The following is a 21,838-nucleotide window of genomic DNA, read 5'->3' as shown; positions in this document are numbered from 1 at the left end:
CGGAGCTGTCTGTGGACTGGCCTTCTACCCACGGAGCGATGTTGGCTGTTGGGCTTTAGACACCCGACTCTCCTGGGCTTGTGAGGCGTCCCTGGCAGGGCCCCGACTGCCCAGGACCAGGCCTGTTCCCCTCCTCGTGTGGAGCTGCTACCAGCAGCCAGCCACAGGAAGAGCAGCCCCTGGGTTCCCAGGGAGGCGGAATGTGGGTGCACCTGGACTAGCGCCCTGCCCTTCCTCCTCCTGGGGAGAGAGCACGCAGCTCGCGTCTGGCATCTGCCTGGCCATCACTCATCCGACTCCCGCATCCTGCCAGCCACCATTATTCTCACTTCGCAGGTGAGGGATCCCAGGCAGTCTGCCCCAAGGCGCAACACTCAGAAACTGCAGGATCAGAACCCCTCACCCCCCTGCACCCTTATCCCCTGTGGCCAGCAGGAAGGCTCCTGGAACAGTGTGTGTCCAGTTCTGCTCAGCACTTTCAGACCAACAGCCCCAGACCAGCCCAAAGGAAGCTGCCGGGAGGGCAGCGGGGCCAGTTCCGGCTCCAACCCTCCACCCTCCCTCCATCTTCCCATCCTGGTGCCAGTGGCTGCGCCTCATTTCTCTGCTGCTTCTGCTGAGTTGCACTTCCCAGCCACCGGGAAGATAAGAGTCCCCATGCCCAGCCCACCCGGGGGAACAGGGAGGCTGGCTCCTGGAGAGAAAGCACCTGGCATAGCACCAGCCCAGATGGACGCTTCTGGGAGCCAGGCGGGGCTGGTGGCTCCAAAAACCCCCTCCTGGTCATCTGTGCTGCTGGGTCCTGTCCCGTCCTCCCATCGCCCCTCCAGCCCTAGGTCTGAGGCCATATGCAAGGCTGCTTCAGACACGCTGATGGTTTTCAGAGCTGACCTTCTCCTAGTGGGAGGGGCTGGCTTGAATGGGGCTGGCTTTGTATGCAGCCGGGAGAGTGATGCCGCTGGCTGTCAGTGGGGTCCCGGCATGAGCTCCGGAAGGGGGGCAGGGAGGGCGCGACCCGGCGCTCTAGACCAGAGATCGTAGTACCTTCTCTAACTTTTCCGCTCGGCTTCCTGCTCTCAGGTTTCTCCCGGCTAAGTCGATTTCCAGGCAGGGAGCTCAGCCTGACCGCGATCCTCGGGTCCCGCCCCGTGCCCCACTCCCCGGCACCCCTGGCCGCTGCCACACGGAGAGAAGAGGCGGCCCAGCGCCGAGCTGGTCCGACTGGTTCTGGGCAGGAAGTCCCGCGCCCTGGCCCGGGGCTGCCGACCAGTCCTGCGCGGCCCGGGCGCCCGTCGGTCGGTCCCGCGGCCCGGGGGCGCCCGTCCCCCAGCGCTCGGGGCGGCGCGGAGGTCTGTGCGGCTTTGTCTGGGACGCCCACACCCCAGCAGCTGCTCTCCGACCGGCGAACGGGCGCGCGGCGGCGCGGGGCGCGCGGGTGAGATAAGCGGCCATGTGACCCCACCTGGGCGGGCGGGGAGGGGCGCAGGTGAGGCGCGGCCGCGGGTGCCCAGCACGGAGCGCGGAGCACGGGGCACGGAGCACGGAGCACTGAGCACAGCGCGGCCAGCACGCCGGCGGCATGTCTGTGGGCAGGAAGAACTGGTCGGCGCTGTCCAGGTGAGCGTCCCTGCCGCCCCGAGGACCCCCTGGGTCAGATTTGGGGCCAAACCCGGGACCCCCCAGGTGACAGGCCCTGAAGCTTCCGTGCTCCTCCTGGGGCCTGCATAGCCCCTGGTTTGTGACCTGTGGAGAGAGGGAGGTTTTAGAGGGGAGGGGAGGCCTATCTCGGGCTTGCAGTCTCTGGAGCAGCCCCCGACTGCCTGCTGTCTCAGGTGGGGAGTGCTGGTATGGGCCCTGGGAGGCATCCCCAGCCCCTGTGGGAGGTGGGGGGGGGGCAGGGCAGAGCAGCACCACCTTATGGGTCAGCAGAATAGGGGCCAGTGACTGAGATCAGAGGGCACAGAGCACAGACGCCCTCCCCCACACCCGGGGAGGTTCGCATTCTCAGCATGGCATTTTAGGGTGGCATCTGGGCTGGGGGCTTCCAGATGGCTGCTGTCCCCCTCTGACTGCAATTCTCATTTGTGAAGGGGCCCCAAAGGGTCAGGGGACTAAACCTGTGGGGTCAGAGCCCCTGGGGACGGTGGTGGTGGCCCCTGGGGACTTCCCTTAAACTGCCCCCACCTGCCTGCAGAAGCTCCGGAAGCCCCTTCAGCTCCTCAACCCTGGGGAACTAAGCCCTTCCTCCCACCCCCATGCTGAGCCCGAGGAAACCCAGGCCCGGTGATAGCCCACAGCTGGAGGTCATTTCTTCAATTGCCCGGGCTCTTGCCCAGGAGGAATTGGTCTCATGGCTCTCCCAGGTGGGACTTTGGGTCCTGCAGTGTGAGGTCAGGGCTGCGTGTGCAGGTGCTGACCGGCACCCCCTGGCCGTGTGGGTACCACAGGCCTCTGGCGTCAGGGTGTCTTTTACGCATTCCCCAGAGCCTTGGGCTCAACCATCCACTGGGGCTGTTGCCCGGCCTGGCCATCCCAGTGCAGAGGGTCCATGGGGTCCAGGGAAGGGAAAAGGTAAGCCAGGCTGCACACGCCCCAGGGAAGGTCTGGGCCAAGGGTGGGGCTGGGGATCAAGACCTTGGACTCTGCATGGGGGTCAGTGTGCATGGGGTTGGCGTGGGTGTGCCACGGCTGCCGGGTGTGGGCCTCTGTGCTGGGGTGTGTGTGTGTGTGTGTGTGTGTGTGGCCGTGTGTGGGTGAGCCTGTTTATGGGACGGCTGTGTGGGCAGTAGCTTCTTGTGTGGCTGAGTTTGGAGCTGGGGAGTCTGAACACGTTCCATTTCCCTCTTTGTTTGGGGAGACCTCAGGAGTGTGCTATGTGCTGGGTTAGAAATGCAAGCAAGACGTGACTTCCTTAGAAGCCTGCAGTAGGACGGGATATGTGATTTTGTGTCTGAGGGCGTGTCTGGATACGCACCGCGGGGATGGGCGTGTGTGTGGGCAGCCCGGGCACTGGAACTCCAAAAATGGGAGCGAGGTGTGCACTCAGCTTGTCCACTTGCTCATGTGGCCACAGGGGTGGGGCCGAGTTCCCACGGGATGTCCAGGGTGAGTGCCAGGGACGCCCTGAGAAACCAGTCCTGCCACAGGAGCCCCTGGCCTGCCCTCCCTGCCCGGCCCCAGCCCTCAGAGCCCTGTGGGAAGATGCAGCTGCTGCCAGCAGTCACCCTGATGAGACACTGGGACGGAGGACTGCTCCTGCTCCCGCTCCCCGAGTGAACAAGCCTCAGCGGGCAGGCGGGCAGGGCCGTGAGTCACTGTCGGAGCCTCCGGGCTGGGGAGGACTGTGCTGAGGGTGTGACGCGTGTGTGGCTGCAGCCGGGGCCAGGCTATGGCTGCAGGAACCCAGCTGAGGGCCAGCCTGCAAGCCGTCCTTGGCATTCAGTGGGAATCGGGATGCTCCGTCCCCGGGGATGGTGGCGGTGGTGAGCTGGCTGGCCTGGTGCCCTGGGCTGGGCCTGGCTGGGCTGGGCCTGCCTGCAGGAGGTGAGGGGTGGAAGGGGTGGATCTGAGAGTGCCTGGGGCTGAACAGCCAGTGGTTAATCATTTCCCTTGCCTGAGCCTTGAGCAGCCCTGCCACCTCCAAACCCTCCCCTGCCTTGCCCCGGCCACCTCTCCCTGTGCCAGCAAGGCCAGAAGGGACCTCAGTGACCACCCGCAGTGGCCCATCATTATGCCAGAGGGGAGCTGAAGCCTGCCCCCCTCAGGGGCTGGACACTGGGCCAAGGTCATTGCCAGGCCCCTGCTCCCTCCTCTGTTCTCATTCTCCCTTACTGCTGTCCCCCAGAGCTCATTACCCACTTGTACCCCAGAGCTACACCAAATGCTTCTGGGGGCAGCCCCCATACCCTCTCAGGCTGCAGCCACAGCGGCTGGGCCTGACCTGTGCATAAAGGCCCTCTACGGGGCTCAGTTTGGGAGAAAAGGTTCTGCTGGAAAAAGCAGCATTGAACCAGCTCCTGTCAGCTGCGGGAGAGGTGGGAGTTAAGACTTCCAGAGTTAAGATACCCCAAACAACAGGGCAGAGTTTTAGGAAAGAGTCCATCCCCAGAGGGTCAGGATGGGGGCAGGGAGCAGCCCCATGTGGGGGCACAGCGAGGGATGTGCTGTGTCTTCAAAGGGGGCCAGGGGCTGGAGGCAAGCGTAGAGGGGAAGGGCAGCCACTGGGGCTGTGGCGTCAGCTGGCCAGGGTGGCTGGGGCCTCCAGCTCTGGGCGCCTGGCCTTGGGGCTCAGAGTTCACTGGGTTTCCCCAAACCTCTGCTCTCCCTGCGGCACCCTGAGCCCTGGCTGGTTCTAGGGCTGAGAATCCTGCAGCTTCTGGGTCCTCTGGCTTCCTGTTCCTCCCCGTGCATACTCACCAGGAGGTGGGGCATCGCTTTGGGTTGGGCCAGCCCCTCACCTCACCCCCTTTGCTGGCATTTGGTCCTGTGGTTAAGTGCATGAGCTTTTGGGAGACTGACCTGGGTTGCAATCTCAGTTCCTTTTGTCTTTTAATTTTTAATTTTTTTATTTTTAAGATTTATTTGAAAGAGTTACAGAGACAGTTTCCATCTGCTGGTTCACACCCGGGATAGCCGCAACAGCCAGGGCAAAGCCAGGAGCTGGAGCTTCTTCCAGGTCTCCCACGTGGGTGCCGGGGGCCCAAACACTTGTGGTATGCTCCACTGCTTTCCCAGGCCATTAGCAGGGAGCTGGATTGGAAGTGGAGCAGCCGGGACTTGAACCGGCACCCATGTGGGATGCAGGCACTGCAGGCGGTGGCTCTACCTGCTTTGCCACAGCACTGGCCCCTCAGTTCCTTCTTTTTATTAGCTGTGCTATCTTGAGAAAGTTATTAACCCTTGTGAGCCTGTTTCCTCATATGCACCATGGGGCTAACATGGCCTTGCCTCACAGGGTCAATGTCAAGGGCGTTTGTGTAACTCTTAGAGCCTGGCACTTAACCATTTGCTTACTATTGGGTTTTCCAAAGGCCACTGCACCTGCCAAGTCCCTCCTGGGGGACCTTTGCCCTTTCATGTCTATACATTTCCTCCTCTTCAGAGGCCAATAACCCTGATTATTGGAGATAAGGTTCCGCCCCCAGGGTGGGGTGGTGCTCGGGTGAGCCAGGGGTCTCCTGTCACCTGGGCCTCCTCCAGCAGGGGCCTGAACCAGTCTGGGGAGTGAGTCACTTCTGAGGACCAGAGGCTCTGATCACTCACTGTGGTTGGGGTGGGGCTCATAAAAATGGACCACTTTCCTGAGGCAAACCTGGTCACTCAGGATCAAGGAGTCCTGGGGCCCACGGGTGTGGTCAGGGGAGAGGAGAAGCCCACTTGGTGGGCCGCTTGCCCCTGCCTATGGCTCCCTCAGCTGTGGGAGGCACCAGCTGTTCCCCAAAGTGTCCAGAGGAGCAGAGAGTCAAAGACACGGCCTCAGATGACAGCCGGCAGCAGGAGGCGGCAGTGAGGGACCATAGGGACCACCTGTCGGTGTGGAGCGAGGGAATGCATGTGTGCACGAGTGAATGATCTGCAAATACACGGAGCCCATGGGCTCAGGTGAGCCTGGGGACTCGTCGGGCCCCCTCCGTCTCCACTGAGGAGGAGTAGGGCTGGGACTGACGCGGGAGGGGCAGCTGCCTGGACTGTGGAACTGGGAGGATCTGGAAGTTTCCTTCCAAGCCAGCGCTGCCTTTCCTGCGAGGTGGAGGCAGGGCTGCCCTCCCCCCGGGGCGGGCTGAGAAGGGGCGGATTGCTCAGGGGGCTCCGGATCTGCTCCCTGCTCCCTGCTCTTCTGGGCTGAGGCAGAGGCGTGGTAACCAGCGGGTCAGGGGAGGGGAAGGAGGAGGCCTTGTGATCCTGTTGACACCTGCTGCGTGCCAGGTGCCATGCTGGGGCTAGAGACAAAAGATGCCCTGTCCCCGGGCGCTTCTCAAACTTGTTTCTTTTTTTTTTTCCCCATACCCTCTGCTCTTCTTCTTCATCATAATCTTCTTCTTCTTCTTTTTTTTTTTTTTTAGAGCAAAACTTAAAATCTGAGCCTTTGTGTGAGTGACACCTCAGTTTACAGAAAGTCTCCTTTGAGTCCACATCCTCCAGCCAGTGTCCCTAAAACCAGTGTCCCTAAAACTGCTCAGAAGACTTGATGATTGGGGCCGGCGCCGTGACGTAGCGGGTAAAGCCACCACCTGCAGTACCAGCATCCCATGTGGGCGCCGGTTCGAGACCTGGCTGCTCTACTTCCGATCCAGCTCTCTGCTGTGGCCTGGGAGAGCAGCAGAGGATGCCCCAAGTCCTTGGGCCCCTTGCTCCCACGTGGGAGACCTGGAAGAAGCTCCTGGCTCCTGGCTCCAGCCTGGCCATTTGGGGAGTGAATCAGCAGATGGAAGATATCTGTCTGTCTGTCTGTCTGTCTCTCTCTCTCAAATAAATAAATCTTAAAAATAGTTGATGATAGCCCCAAGTTCCTCTCCCTCGCTCTTGCTCATCTTGCTAGGGGACTTCAAAAAGTGGGTGGAAATGGAATTAAAAGCCGCTATCTACAGATTCGTTGAACTCTCTGCGTAGTTTTCCAGGATGTGCTTCCTGTGAACTAGCGGGCGTACCGATGGCAGCACTAGGAACTGCCCAAGCCAAAGATCTAGGGGTTTTCCTCAGTCCTTCCCTTCCCCTTAAACCACAGCTCCCCCCGCCAACTGCATCCGTCCCTTAGTGAGCTCTGTGGACCCTAGCTTCACAGTGTGTCCCAGACCTGTGGCTTTCCTTGGTCCCCATCACCAGCGCGTCCCTGGGCAGTGGCAGGTGCCTCCCAGTGACGCCTCCTCCCCCCCCCAGCCTTGTCCTTCCAGCAGCCACAAAGATGAAACAGATGGAGTCCCTCTGGGTCACTCCGTGCCCCGTCTGCCCTGTGACCTGCAGCACACTTGGAAGGAAACCCTGGTTCTCTCCCTGGCCTCCAAGGCCCTCTGCCCAGCTCCCCTGCCCACCCTCTGCCCCTGCACACACAGCTGCTCACATCAGGGCTCTGCTGTCTGTGCCCTCCTCTTGTGCCAGCAGGTGCAGCTCCACCAGCTCCTTCTCAAGACCTGTGTCTCGGGCCTTCCCCACCCTGTCACCTTCTCTCTTTCCCCATTGTCCTCCTGAAAATGAGTGGACTTTGTTTTGCCCATGGGGTTTCTTTTTTTTTTTTTTAAATACTTATTTATTTGAGAGGGGGTGGGAAATATCTTCTATCTGCTGATTCACTCTCCAGATGGCCACAATGGCCAAGTCTGGGCCAGGCTGAAGCCGGAGCCAGGAGCTGCTTCTGGGTCTCCCACGTGGGTGCAGGGGCCCAAGCACTTGGACCATCTTCCACTGCATTCCCAGGAGCATTAGCAGGGAGCTGAATCAGAAGTGGAGCAGCTGGGACTTGAACTGGCACCCATATGGGATGCTGGCATTGCAGTCCGCAGCTTAACCCTCTAGGCCACAGCGCTGGCCCCCTGTTCATGGGGTTTCTGCACAATGCATGGGGCTCTCCCACCCTGCAGGGGCTCTGTGAAGGGACGGGCCCTGTTGGTTCCACTCCCTGCTGTGCCCCAGTCCTGGATTCATGCCTGGCACGTAGTAGGTGCTCAGAAATTCTGTGCAGTGAGTGCTGGCTCCGTCATGGGGATGCTGGCCCTTGCAAAACAGCGGAGCCGTGGTATGGGTCCTGAAGGAGGCACGCTGCCCCAGGCAGCGAGACTGGAAACCAGGGGTCTGCCGGCACCGCCGACCCTTCCTCGGGGTCTCCACTCAGGTTGTCAATGCGGGTCACGTGCAACTCAGGGTCTGCGGTTTATACTGGGGCAGCTGCGGACAGATACCCTTTTGGACACTCGACTGTAGGTCCCTCCCGAACAGAGACCCTGCCGTGCTGTCCTGAGACTTCCCTGGTTCTCTGCGTGGTGCTGGCCTGGCCACAGCTGCTCAGCGAGTTTTTGGAAGGGAGGGTAGATGGGGAGGGATGATGGACTGGTGAGAAGTGGCAAAGGACACTGGGAATGGGAAGGCGACTGGGGAGTGGACGCTTGGTTGACAGGTGCCTGGGTGGATGATGTGCGGATGGATGGATTGGTGGTGGTTGATTGAGAGTGCCTGGCTGGTCCCATGAATGAAGGGTCTGTCTGGGGGCAGGGATTGGAAGTGTGGTGTGCAGGGTGCCCTTGCTCCCCGAGACGAGGCTAAGTTGGTTCTGAAATATGAGGGAGGCCCAGAGAGGTCCTGTAAAGGGGAGGGACGAGAACCCTGGGGTCTCTTCTGGGTGCGATTGGTCTTCCTGGGTCTGCCCCTCCACAAAGCCAGGAGATTCCACGGGGACTTGAGTGTCTCCAAGAAGGTTGCTCTGCCATTGTCACTGAGGGATGCTGTCTCTGTGTCCCAGGACCTGAAAGAGGAAGGAACCTGTCAAGTTCATGGGCTTCTCTCTGGCCCAGCCCTGCCTACCCTGGGTGGGAGCCTGTAGCCCCCGAGTCAGCTCTTGCCTGGGGAGACTTTGCCCCCACAGACACTTGGCAGTGTTGGGCAACATGTTTGAGTGTCTACCGAGGAAGGAAGGCCATTCCTCGCTGGGGCAAAGGCCAGGGGTGTGGTGACACCCAACAGTCAGGCCTGCCCTACCCTGGCAGTGCCCGGGAGGAGAGACCCTGGCCTGAGAGACCCCTGCAGCATCTGCAGAAACGTGATGGACTCTCAATGCAGACTTCATGGACACACCGCCATGTCCTGGTCGTCTCCGTGGGAAAGCAGAAGCCAGATCAGTGTTGTCATTGTACATCCAGCATGATTGCTTTGAAGTGGAATTAGTATGCACAGTTCTTTGAAAAGCCACTTCTTTAAAAATTTATTTTTATTTGAAAGGTAGACAGAAACACATCTTGCATGTGCTGGTTCATTTCCCAAATGCCCCCAGGGGCTGGGGCCCGGCCCTGAGTTCCTGGCCCATTACCTGCTGCCTCCCAGGGTGTGCAGAAAGCTGGACTGGAAGTGGAGGAGCCGGGGTGGGGGCAGGCACACCCATCTAGGAGCTGGGGCCCCTACCCTCTGTGCCCAAGCCACGCCCCCATGTGTACAGTTCTTACTAGTGCCTTTTTTTTTTTTTAAAGATATGTTTATTTTATTTGAAGGGCAAAGTTCTATATAGAAGGATCTTCCATCCACTGGTTCATTCCCCAGAGGGCTGCAGTGGCCAGAGCTGGGCTGGTCCAGAGCCAGAAGCCAGGAGCGGGGCCTGGGCACTCGGGCCGTCCTCACTGCCTTCCCAGGCTTTGCATCCAGGCCCGGGGAATCCAGCTGCAGCCCGATTCAGGCCAGACCCCGTGCAGTTCCAGGGCCCCTTGGCGGTCTGTAGGCGGCGCAGCCTTGGGGCCTTTTATGACATCCCCTTGCTTGGGGTGTGGCTCGGGCAGGGCCCTTGACCTCTGGACTGTGCTGATCCTGCCTCTGTCCCCCAGCCTGGCCCGACAGCGCACTCTGGAAGATGAGGAGGAGCAGGAGCGTGAACGCAGGCGGCGCCACCGCAACCTGAGCTCTACCACGGAGGAGGAGTCCCCCAGGCTCACCCAGAACGGAGAGCAGAGGGCGGCCGAGAGGTGCGCAGGGCGGGGCGGGCGGCCTGGGGAGCGACTCTGCTGCCCCAGGCAAAGCACCCCTATCCCACTGTCCAGTCGCTGGGGTGCAGGGAGTGAGCGCGGGGCTGGGGGCTGGAGGAACACTCGGGGAGCCGTGGGTGGATGGAACATTCCTGATTCAGCCAGCACGGGGCAGCAGCCACAACAACAAGTTTATGAGTGGCTTTTATAGGGTTTTTTCCCACAATAGTGGCTGCTAGCCAGGTGGTCACCCAGCAGAAAGTGTCTCAGCCCCCAGGACCTGCCTGGTTGTCATGGAAACACCGATACCAGACTAGAACTTAGTGCGCATCGTTCAGCCTGTCCACCAGGACTCTGGCTGTCCCGACACCAGAGTTCGTGGAGCAGGAGCCCACCCTGGAACAAGAATAAATTTGAAATCTGTGCTTAGTTTGTTTTCACAATCAGCATTCTCCCTGGCTTGTTTCGAAATCCCCTTGTGTGCATGGATTTCAAAAATGTCTTGGACCAAACCAGACTCATCCTCTAGCTCCATTTTCTGCGACTTTTTGACGTGCCCACGTGTGCAGTGGGGGAAGCAGGGCAGGTTCTCTTCTGGGTTTCTCAGCCTGCCTCCCTCTAGTCCCGACACTCTGTGATGCGCTTCCAAGGGGCGGCACTGGGGCTGGTCTCGCCCCCTAGACCTTGGGGTTAGGATGGAGAGGAAAAGCAGGATGGGCATTGACCGAGTGACACCCATGTGCCAGGCAGGACCGTGCTGGGCACTCTCAGGGCACCTCCAACACGCCCATTTTGCAGACTTGAAAACTGAGTAAAATAACTTGGCCCAAACCACGCAGAACAGTGTGGTGAGGAAGGAGCAAGATCTGTTTGCCAAATGGCAGAGGGCCAAGGTTTTGGACAATCCCCTCCGTGTTGCTCGTGCCCTGGACTGCACCAATGCCCGTGCTGCCGCCTGGTCCCGGCTGCACCTGCGTGAGTGACAGAAGTGTGGGAGGAGGCATTGGAAGCCTTGGGTGTACTCCCAGCCATGTGACATATGGCAAATCCCTGGCCATGTCTGCTCTTGAGCTAAGCTCTCTGGGGCAGGAACTGCGTGTGTGACCTCTGACCCCCAGTGCCCAGTGCAGGTCCTGGCACACATAAAGCATAGAGTTATATACTGTTCAAATGACACGTTGGAATCCCAGTGTGTGAGTGACTACCTAAGGGGTGGTGGCGGGGGAGCAAGGCCTGCCGTCCTCACCCCTGCTTGGTGGCCCAGCAGGTGCTCCGCCCCGGGTCGGCTTCACCCAGGGCTCCTCCCCAGCCCAGATCCTCTGGTTCTTTCTGTCCTGACTCAGGCTGCTGAGTGTGGAGGAAGCAGAGGCGCCCCCGCCGCCACCCCCAGCCTCCAAGGACGAGGACGAGGACGAGGACGTGCAGGCCATCCTGAGGTCGCGGAAGGAGCGCAGGCAGAGGCAGAGGCAGCAGGCGGCGGAGGCTGCGCTGCAGGACCCCGTCCAGGAGAGGCCGGAGGCCGAGGCGGGAAGGGACAGCGTGGACGCTGGGCAGGCCGCGCAGCAGCCCCCGGTGCCCAGGAAGGAGCCGGAGCCCCCGCCTCACCAGAGACTGAGCCGGGAGCAGCGGGGGCTCTGGGCCCAGGGCGAGGAGGAGAGCTCGGCGGGGAAGAAGGAGGTTCTGGAAAAGACCCCTGCCTTGGAGAAGGCCCCCGTGCCGGAAGAGAAGACGTTAGCCCCGGAAAAGAGACTGGTCTCTGAGCAGAGCTCCGCCTCCGGGCAGCCGCCCGTGCCAGAGAAGAGCCCCCGGCCCGGGAAGAGCGCAGAGCCCCAGAAGAGGGGTGTCCAGGAGGAGGCGCCCCCGGAAGAGACAAGTGCCTCGGAGAAGGCCCCGGCCAAGCCGGCAGGCTCCGGCGGGAGGCGGGTGTTGGAGAGAGCCTCCATCTTTGAGAAGCCGCTGCTCTCTGACAAGTCCCCGGCCACAGAGGCGAAGCCGGCCCCCAAGAGGGCAGCAGCATCGGAGCAGGGAGCCCCTGCAGGGAGCCCGGCCACTGCCAAGGCGCCCGTCCCTCCACCCGGGGCTTCCCGCCTGCCACCCATCACGCTCCAGGTTGGCCATGCTCCTGCCCCCCCCCAGGCCTCCCCCTCGTCCATCCCGCTGGTCCCCAGCTCGCTTCTGCCTCCTGCCCTCCCACCTTCAGGCTGGGCCTGGCTGTTCTTGCACTCGCTGGCTGCCTCCGGTCACAGTCAGAACAGAGGGGCAGGTTGCTGGGGTAGGCACCTGCCATGGGGCAGGGAGCACTTGGAACCCCATACCGCATCTTCGCCCGGGGCTGGGCTCCAGGACCCAGCTGATCCTTCCAGAAGCTTCCCTGGTGGCCAAAGCTCTGGCGGCTCAGCTGCGTGGGGGCCTTGTGTTCCAGCCACCCCACAGTGGAGGCAGGCGGGGCAGGTGCAGGACTGTCTCCCGCCTTCCTTCTGCAGCTCCTGGGATGAGCCAGGCCCCGACAGCTTGGGGTTGGAGGCTGCCTGGAGCTGGCAGAGCCCTAGACCTGCCCTGGAAGGCCAGTTCTGGAGCTCTCATGTGACGCTCTGTCCCCCCGCCCCCCGACCAGGTGAAGATCCCCAGCAGGGAGGAAGAGGCAGACACATCCTCGCCATCCCAGCTCACCTACAGCAGCTCCCTCAAACGCTCCAGCCCCAGAACCATCTCCTTTCGGGTGAGTGCCTGGGGCCCCCCTGTCTCCAGTCCACTGGCAGTCAAACCAAGGACACCAGCATCCACTGCAGCAGATAGAGTGGGGCTTAGGTTCCCATGGGAGCCCCGAAGGAAGCTGTATTGAATAATGGAGGGCAGCTTAGGGACCCCTCCCCTCCTCCACCTCACCCTGTGAGCCTACAGAAGCATGAGCAGCACCACCTAGTGGGGAAGGCCAGAACTGCAGGGCTGGGCTGGGTTGCGGACGCCCCTCTTCTGTCCTGGCCAGGCTGCCTGCCCAGGAGGGCAGTGGGCTGAGGGCGACGGGCTCTCCTGTGCTCGCTACTCTGCCTCTGGGCAGGGCACAAATTAAATGGATTTGACAGTCTCGTGCCACCTTGTCCCTGTGTGTGGGCTTTGTTCCTCCTTTCCCTGGCTCATCCACCTGCAGGCTGATACCGTGGTAGCCTCTAACTTGCCAGTCCCTGGGGAGGAGGCTGGAGGCCTGGTGCTGACCAGGGCCCCACAGGGCTCTTGGGCAGTGGGGAGGCAGGTGGCTGAGGCTGCGGTACCTGGCCCAGACCGGTGGGAGGGGCGGGGTGGCATAGGTGTTCTCTGGTAGGAAGGTGTGGCCATGCATTTCTTTGGTGGTGGTGAGGGTCCTGGGAGAAGCATGGGGCCCAAGAGCTGAGCCCCTCACCCGAAGGGCCGCCCCTCCCTGGGAATCACACTCACCGCCGTTTCCTTCTCACTTCAGATGAGCCCCAGGAAGGACAACTCGGAAACAACCTTGACCCGAAGGTGGGAGTTTTGGCTGCTTCCTGTTTGGTCCTGCTCCGCCTGTCTCCTCCCTCCCTCCCTCCCTCCCTCCCTCCCTCCCTCCCTCCCTCTCTCTCTCCCTCTCTCTCTCTCTCTCTCTCTCTCTTTCTTTCTTTCTTTCTTTCTTGTTTTAAGATTTATTTGTTTATCTGAAAGAATTAGGGAGAGACAGAGAGATCTCTCATCCAATGGACCACTCCCTAAATAGCCAGAATGGCCAGGCCTGGGCCAGGATGAAGCCAGGAGCTTCTTCCTGGTCTCCCACTTGGGCCATCTCCTGCAGCTTTTCCCAGGCCGGAGCAGGCAGCTGGATCAGAAGTGGAGCAGCCAGGACATGAACCGGTGCCCTTATGGGATGCTGATGTCGCAGGTGGTGGCTTTACCCGCCGGCGCCTCAGTCTCTATTTTCTGAGCAGTTGCCACCTGCTGGGCTGCCCCAGGGGACATGGGAGGGGAAGGCCCAGGCCGTCCTTGGCCAGGGCATCAAATCTGGTGGGGGTTGGGAGGATGGGGACTGAGGCCATGTGGGATGGAACAGGGAGGGAGAGACCAGGGAGAGCTGCTTGGCAGAGGCAGGGCTCGGTGGGGCTCCAAGGCGGGGAGGGCTCCCAGGAAGGAGCCAAGACCAGCGCAAGGCAGGGGGAGCCTCTGTGCCAGCAGCCTGGCCCGGCGGCCTGGGGAGCTGTGTGGTCCACAAGCACTCCTGGGCTTTGCCTGAGGCCTGAGCACTGGACTGAAAATCGCAGAGTGGAGCCCACCTGCGGTTGTGCTTCTGAGTTGGGACTTTCACCCGCTCAGGCTGTGCCCCGCCACCCTCTGCACAGGCTCTGGGGCCCGCCCTGCTGGGGGTTGGGGAGGCCAGGACTAGGTAGACGCACTTGCTGCCCTCAAGCCATTCATGGGAGACCTCGGCGTGGGGAGATGCAGGGAGCACACGGCAGCCACGGCTGGCCAGCCTGCGAGTTGGCACGGCTGACGTCCCCACGGGGGCTGCGTCCTGCGGCTGGGGCTGGAGGAATGGCATCTGAAATAGAACGGCACGTGAGACCCAGGGTGTCCAGCTGGCCCTGCGTGGGCATGTGGCTTGCTGTGGGGGGAGGGGAGCTGTGGCTGGGGGTCCGAGCAAGAGCCGGCTGGTAGCAGGGCTGGGGAGCTGGAGGTGGCTGCAGTGTGGACAGGGTAGAGAGGAGGGGACAGGTGCGAGGGACACTTTGGGGTGGAGGTGATGGCGTTGGAGGAGAAGGGCTCAGGCAGGGGTAGGAGGGACTTCTGGGCCTGGGCCTGGGCCTGTCCTACCGAGTGGGGTTTTTCTCTGGAGGTGAGGGAAAGCCTGCAGTTGGCCTCCTCACCTGGCCCACGCTAACAGCCTGCGCTGTGAGAGGGGCTGCATCCCCTTTTGCCAAAGCGGTGGATGTGTTGGGGGCGCCCCTCAGGCCCCCCAGGGGTGGCCTCACCCGCCGTGCCTGTCCTGTCTTCCCATCCCCCAGTGCCAGCGTGAGGCTCCCGGCCAGCTCGGCCAAGCTGGGCGAGAAGCTGGAGAGATACCACACGGCCATACAGGTGAGGCCTCTTCCAGGGGGCGGGGGCTCCTGCCAGGTGTGGCGGGCGTGGCTCAGCCCCATGTCCTCTGCTCCAGAGATCCGAATCCGTCAGGTCTTCTGGCTCTTCCCGGGCCGAGGTCTTTGTGGCTCCTGCGGGTGTCGCCAGCAAGCGCCACCTCTTTGAGAAGGAACTGGTGGGCCAGAGCCGGCCAGAGCCGGCCTCCAGCAGGAAGGTAAGGGGCGCGTGGCATGTGTGGGCATGAGCTGGGGCCTGCGTGTGGCGTGCATGGACGTGAGCTGGGGCCTGCGTGTGGCGTGTGTGGGCATGAGCTGGGGCCTGCGCGTGGCGTGTGTGGGCGTGTGTGGGCGTGAGCCAGGAGCCTACCCCCTACCCAGCATCTCTGAAAGCCCCTTGCTGCCGGGGGCCCTAAACCCTCTCTTTTCAGGAGAACTTGAGGCTCTCCGGGGTTGTGACGTCAAAGCTAAACCTGTGGATCAGCCGGACCCAGGAGTCTGGAGAGCAGGACCCCCAGGTACCTTGGCCCTCCCGGGGGCCTCTCGCTGTGGTATTCCAGATGGGGGGGGGGGGCCCGGGGCCCGGAGCTGTGCGTCATTCCGGCAGTGGGGACGGTGGGAGGGGAGGCAGAGGCCTGCGGGTCAGAAGGCAGCGGGGAGGAGGGGTGGGCCTGGGGTCTCCTGCTTTCTGGAAGAGGGGCCGGTGCTGGGCTGCTCTGCAGTACTGAGTCCTCTGCCTGCCCTCGGACGCCCACTCAGGAGGTGCGCAGAGAGGCGGCAGCCACCAGGAGGACTCAGCGGGGGAAGAAGCCAGAGGCTTCCTTCGAAGTTGAGGTGAGCAGAAGGGGAGACCCCCTGCCCCCCCATGCACCTGCCCATGTGCGCACACCACCTGGCCTGCGGTTCTACCGTCCTGAACCCTGAATGCCCTCTGCCCACTTGCTCAGGCTGCTGGGACCCCCCACCCTCTCCATGGGAACACTGGGACCCTCACTGGCTTGGCTTTTCTCCCCACGCACCCTGCCCCCCACCCCACAAGCCCCGCTGGCTTTGAGGTCCTGGATCCAGGACCGAGGGCTGCCTCCCTGTCGAGGCCCAGTGCCCTCCTGGCCCTGGGACCCCGTTCCCTTGTCCTGATGGACCCTTGCCCCGCAGGTGTGACAGCTCTGTGAAGAAAGGCTGCCAGTCTGCGTCTCAGGGCCCCCCCATCCTGCAGGCCCCGCCTCCCACAGCTGCACCCCGTTGCGCCCTGCCTTTGCTCCCTTCCTGCCTCTCGACCTGTCAGGACCCGCTTGGGCTACGAATGTCAGCGGCCCTTCCCAGCCCAGCCCCCGGGGCGGGGGGCAGGTGTGCCCTGGCCCCCTTCCTATGGCACTGCAGGTCCTGGGACCCGGCGCCAGCTCAGGCACAGCACAGGGGCCCATCAGCAGCACTGTGAGGCCAGGGCAGGGCCTCACTGCCCCTCTCACCTGCTCCCCGCGGGGCCTCCAGGTGCCTGGATGAGGCACGGACCCACCCATCGCAGTCCCTGAGGGCTGCTCCCACCAGCTGGCCAGGGAGCTGCGTGTGCCTCGTCCCCAGGCCCCCCTCCCCCCAGGAGACCTGTCCTCAGGAAGTTGCTGATAAACTCAGTCTCAGGTGCAACCGATTGTGATGCCTGTGAATCCCGTTCCGAGCCTTCGCTGCCTGGCGGGCTCACCAGGGTGCGGGAGGGGTGTTTTGGCTGGAGGTAGGGGGCTGGGTGTCACCTTTCTCCTCACCCCCTCTTCTCACATTAAGGGGGTGGGCCTGGTGCCCAGTGGTCCCAGCTTGGTGGCTGGGGACCCTGGGACTGCCACGTATGTGGAGGTGTCAGAAGGCACGTGACGAATGGAATTAAAAGATGTTGATTTTGGTGCAAAGAGAGTTTAAATCCAGGCACAGGAGCCGACTTCAAAAAGGCTCATAAAAAAGAGAACACATGGATTTCAAATCGCAGACTGTGAACATCTGTAAGTTCTGGGATCTGTGTACAAACGTGCAGCACATCCCTCACAGAGCGCCAGCCCTGCCCCCATTCGGCCCCGGCCAGGCCTCCTCTTCCCAGCACCTGGGCCCAGCTGTGCTTCGCGAGCACGGAGCCCACAGAGAACCCAGGACACGCCCATTTGGTCTGGTGCATCAACCTGACGGCGCTCATTCAGAAGTACCTGTCTCGGCCGGCGCCGCAGCTCACTAGGCTAATCCTCCGCCTTGTGGCACCGGCACACCGGGTTCTAGTCCCAGTCGGGGCGCCTGATTCTGTCCCGGTTGTCCCTCTTCCAGGCCAGCTCTCTGCTGTGGCCAGGGAGTGCAGTGGAGGATGGCCCAAGTGCTTGGGCCCTGCACCCCATGGGAGACCAGGAGAAGTACCTGGCTCCTGCCATTGGATCAGCACAGTGCGCCGGCCGCAGCACACCGGCTGCGACGGCCATTGGAGGGTGAACCAACGGCAAAGGAAGACCTTTCTCTCTGTCTCTCTCACTGTCCACTCTGCCTGTAAAAAAAAAAAAAAAAAAAAAAAAAAAAAAAAAAAAAAAGGACCTGTCTGCTTTCAGTCATTAGAGCACGCTTTAGAAAAAAATTTAAATCTAAAAGGGGGAGAGGGAGCGATCCAGAGAGCGAGCTCGGTCTTCCATCTGCTGCCTCACTCCCCAGAAACCTGCAACAAGCAGCCCTGGGCCGGGCAGAACTCGGTCTGAATCTCCCCTTGAGCTAGCACCTGCGCCTTCCAGGAAGCCGGAATCGGAAGCGGATCTGGACTTGAACCCAGGCACTCTGATGATGGGGGGCAGGCATCTCAGGCTGTGTCAACTGCGGGGAACAGTTGCCCCTGAACGTTGCAGCCCCTCCTCCCAACTGCCTGATCTGCTGGCACCCCACAGAGCTGCCCACTCCCCGTCGTGTGCCTGGGGGGAGCCCAGGGCTTCTCAGAACACGACTCCCAAGGGCATCGCCAGGCCCCAGCTCCCCAGGCCGCTGGAGCAGAGACTGCCAGCCAGCCCCACCCCATCTGTGATGCTGGGTGGGGGCTCCTGCCTGGGGGCCGGGGGCCAGAAGACCCTCAGGGCCCACCTGTGGGGACTTCCAGCTCCCTGGGCTGGCCACCTAGAGCCTGCATGTCTTAGTCCTGCATTGGGTAGGTAGCAGGCTTGGCGTCTCCGTCGGGCTCCCATTATAGCTTCTTGGGGGAAGCTGCGCGTCCTGCCTTGCTCCGGCCAGGAACTCGGAGTTGTGGCCCCGAGACAGCCCTGTCCCTGAGCCTCAGCATCCAGCGGTGAGCTCAGAGGACCTGTGAACACTCACACACCAAGCGAGTGACACTGTCCCCACACAGACTTCTCTTAGGAACGCTCCCGGAAGATTCTGCAGGCCATGCAGCCTGGCTCCCGGGGTGGGAGCCTGGGAGGACACGGCCGGGGGATGGATCTCAGGGGCTGTCCCTGCAGCCGCAGGCTTAGGGCCGAGGAGACCCTCATGCTGCCCCCTCTCCCTGGCGTGCCATCACAGCAGGTGCTGGGGACAATGTCGGGCAACACCCCACAGCCCGCCCCCAACCTTGCATTTGTGCAGCCAGCACAGGCGCCTGCCCCATCCCATCAGGGAGGCAGCCAGCAAACAGAGACAAAAGCACTCACAATGACTTCAGCTGGTGATCGGTGCCCCAGGGTGGTGCCCGGGCAGCCAGGGGCCCTCTCGGGGAGGTGATGTTTGCCCTCCGGGTCCAGGCCAGGTCTCCACCCTTGAGCCACCTTCTGTCTGCTGCCCCTGGCCTTGGGACCCGTCTTCCTGCAGGCTCTCAAACCTGCAGGCGCTGTGCCAGTACATGCTTCATCCCAGACCACGCTGCCTTTGTTTTCTGCTCTATCCTTAGCCCTGGGAGGTGACCTTGCAGCTATTTGCAATGACAGCAGCATCCGAAACGGGTCGGGAGCAGCCCTGCTATGCCCAGGGACTGCTGGCTGCTGGCTCCCTGTGACTGCCTTTTGGCCTTGTGACAATTCGTGGGAGCCTCAGGCTTGTGCCCATGGACACCAAGATTGTGCTGGCCTCCTCCCAGCGGGGGGCGCTGTAGAGATCTAGACGGCCTCAGCCCTAAATTCCAGACCGGGACACAAAGCAAGGTTGGGTCCTTTTTCTGGCTCCCTCCCCACCATCCCGCCCCCGCCAGGCCCCTCTGCTTCCCAGGGGCTGGCTGGCAGCTGAGCCATTGGCAGCGTAGGGGCCCATGGGACTGGGGATGAGCCTGGAGCCGGGGGACCAAAGCCATCGGGCTCAGTGGTGGCTGGGGACCGGGGAGGGGACAGCGCCAGCTGAGTGACAGGGCAGTGTGATGACAGCGTGGCGTGGAGCACACGGCAGGCCCGCGTGCGCAGGACTGCCCAAGGATGGACGTTAGTGGTGGAGGTGGCAGGAATTTAAGCACTGGGAAGGCTGGCTGGTGCTCAGCCGGGGCCAGAGGATAGGAGGAACAGAGGGTGGATTACTGATAAGAGGCTGGGGTGTACGGGGAGGGTCCCTGGCCTGGGGGGAGCTGTTCCCTCCACGGAGACAGGGGGGCCCTGGGTGGGGGTCACTCAGGGGTTCCCACACGAGCTTTCGCATTTGCATCGTGTACCAAGCCCGTGAGGTGCTGGGCGCTGCCCTCGGGCTGGGGCCACACACAGCACAGACAACCAGACCCCGGGCTCCAGCCTCACGGTCCCTAGAATCTCTTGGGGGTCTCCCCTGGAGAAGGCACGTCCACAGCCCTCACTGTCCCCGGCCACCCTGTGCCAGGAAGAACTGCCATTCCAGACGGCCACTCCTGCCTCGCTTCTGGGCGCCTGCGGCAGCGAGGACCGTCCCGAGGTTTGGCCAATGCCGAGCCCGCCACCCGCTGCCCGCCCCAGGCCGCTCAGCGCCTTAGCCAACCTGGAAGATGTCTCTGTCTCGCCATCATTCCGAGGGGAGCCACGGAGAAGCTCAAGCCCCCCGCCCCCCAGGGCCCTGCCCCCCCACCTGCCCCCAGCCCCCTCCCAGCCTGGGTGGCTGGCATCTGCTTTATCAGGATTCTTGAGAGGGACAGCTGGCTTCTGTCACAGGCCTGTTCCCTGCATATCTTGCCGGTTTTAAATAGCTTATCTGAGCAGCTGGGCGACCGCATGGGCTTATATGGCGCGGGGTACAATCTCCTTCAGCCCTGTCCCTGGCACCTGCCAAAATAGCAGACGACACCCCCACCCCCAGTGCCACCCCGGCCCCCCTCCCTGCACATTCCTCCCCGCCGCAGGGCTGGCTCCCGAGGCCCAGCCCGCACGCCTGCCTAAAGCCCTGCCCGGCCCGCTCCTCGCCCAGTACTGCGGAGGCTGAGCACGCGGCTCCAGCTCCTGCTCTCAGGTAAGACTGGCCAGGCTCTAGGGAGGGGCGTGCAGGGAGCCGGGGAAGGTGTGAGGGTCCCGGCCTGGCAGCCCTGCCCGGTGCCTGCTGTTCCCATTCCGGGGGGCCCCGCGTTGCCAGGAGGGCCCACTTCCGAGGAGGTGTAGCAGGGGCTGGGCTCCAGGATGGGCCCCCCGAGTGCAGAGAGCCCCCTGCCTTGGCACTGGGGAGCACGGTTTGGGTCTGGGGCCCGCCACTGCAGATGCTGTGTGGCTGTGAAATCCTGGGTAAGGAGCTCTCCCTTCCAAGGCCTCAGTGTCCTCATCTGTAGAGTGGGCTGGGTCATTGCTGGGCTCGGCCTGCTGTGAATACAGGGAGCTCTGACTCCCGAACGGCCTGGGCCACCCCGTGGACTCTGGGCTGGGGCCCAGCTCGCCCTGCCCAGGGTGACTGTAGCCGGGCCAGTCTGAGGGGTCCTTGTGGTCTAACGCTCATCTCCAGGATCTCAGAGATGGTTCTGGAAGCATCCAGAAGGAACGAACGCCCAGGGAGGCAGGGACCGCTGGCACCTCTCCAGCTGACCTGTGAATTCCACTGGACTCCCGGGCCAGCGCCATTCTCCTCCCCAGGAAAGAGGGAGGGGGGAGAGGAGGAGAGAGAGAGAGAGAGAGAGAGAATAGGGAAGACCCCACTGGAAGACTCTTGTGAGGGGCTGAGCCCCACTTGTTCTCATTACAGGGTTGGCCCTGGGTCTAGCTCCCCCACGCCACGGCCCTGCAAGGGTGACGCCTGTCCCACCCCACCCCCACACCTTGCGCTGTGCCTGGGAGGAGTAGAGAGAGGGGGCAGTCCCTGGATTCTCCAGGGAGGGGCTCGCCTGGAGTGTAAGGCATTTCAAACCAGTCCCCGCCCGCCTGGTGAAGCCAGAAAGCCAGCTGACCCTGGCGATTCCTCCTCTGACCCGTGTCCTCCAGGGCAGGCCTCGCTCAGGGCGGAAGAGGAATCTGGGAGGATCAAATCGCCTGCCGCCCCCACCCTGACTCTCCCTGCTCTGTCCCCGGGCTTCCTCTCAGCTGGTGGGCTGATAGCTGTCGGTTTAGGAAGACCCAGGCTGCATGTTAGGAGCGAGGGCTGAGGGATGGGGCCGGTGTCCCTGGGGATCTCAGACCATTTCTGAGAGACTGGGACTTGAAGCGCCTCTATTTGAGACGGGTTACCCAAAGTCCAGAGAGGTTAAGCGTCTTCCCTAAAGTCACACAGCAAAAGCTGTGTTCTAAGCCCAGGTCCTTGGAGGCCTGAGGCCCTGGCGGGAGGGAGCTGGGCCAGGAAGCAGCCTGTGCATGGGGCGGTGGGGATGGGGCCCCTTGGGACACGCACACCTGGCCAGGTCTGCCACGTCCTCAGCCTGCCCCTTGCCCTCATCAGATCCTGCTTAGAGCACTGGTTTGGCTCTGTCCCCGGCTGGAAGCTCCTGCACCCACCGTGGTCGGCAGGCTATTTTGGGAACTGGACGGCGCCCCAGGGGTCCAAGCTGCTGTTTCCTCCCCAGCCCCCGCCCCACCCCAGCAGCATGGAGGGCAGCGAGGAAGCGAGCGTGTCAGGGCCTGCACGCACGGTTCTCCTCCTCGGGGCTAACGCAGCAGTGCCCCAAGTTCTCAGGTTGCCTGGGGTCCGGGCCACGCTTGTCCACGGGAGACTCCTCCCCGCCCCCATTCTGGGGCCTGGGGTCTGTTC

General features: G+C 62.4%; 1 protein-coding gene across 2 annotated transcripts; it reads left to right on the top strand.

Annotated features, from left to right (window-relative positions):
* The first annotated feature begins 852 nt into the window (after nucleotides 1-852).
* LAD1 (ladinin 1) lies at nucleotides 853-16,629 on the top strand. Of its 2 annotated transcripts, none has more exons than XM_008268604.5 (10): nucleotides 853-1,617; nucleotides 9,519-9,656; nucleotides 11,000-11,765; nucleotides 12,271-12,375; nucleotides 13,111-13,154; nucleotides 14,660-14,732; nucleotides 14,809-14,946; nucleotides 15,160-15,246; nucleotides 15,488-15,562; nucleotides 15,884-16,629. In XM_008268604.5, exons 1-10 carry the CDS (start codon nucleotides 1,580-1,582, stop codon nucleotides 15,887-15,889), a joined length of 1,470 nt encoding a protein of 489 aa, XP_008266826.3. In that variant the 5' UTR covers nucleotides 853-1,579; the 3' UTR covers nucleotides 15,890-16,629. The 2 variants fall into 2 exon arrangements, with proteins under 2 accessions (XP_008266826.3, XP_089167411.1); XM_089311285.1 differs by lacking the exon at nucleotides 853-1,617 and adding an exon at nucleotides 2,534-2,571.
* The last annotated feature ends 5,209 nt before the right edge of the window (nucleotides 16,630-21,838 follow it).

The sequence above is a fragment of the Oryctolagus cuniculus genome, chromosome 13 (assembly GCF_051225735.1).
Source record: "Oryctolagus cuniculus isolate XC-2025 breed Fujian yellow rabbit chromosome 13, ASM5122573v1, whole genome shotgun sequence".
In the NCBI taxonomy this organism is placed as follows: Eukaryota; Metazoa; Chordata; class Mammalia; order Lagomorpha; family Leporidae; genus Oryctolagus; species Oryctolagus cuniculus.
The sequence above is the reverse complement of the archived record's forward strand: the minus strand, read 5'-3'. Positions and strand labels throughout refer to the sequence as shown.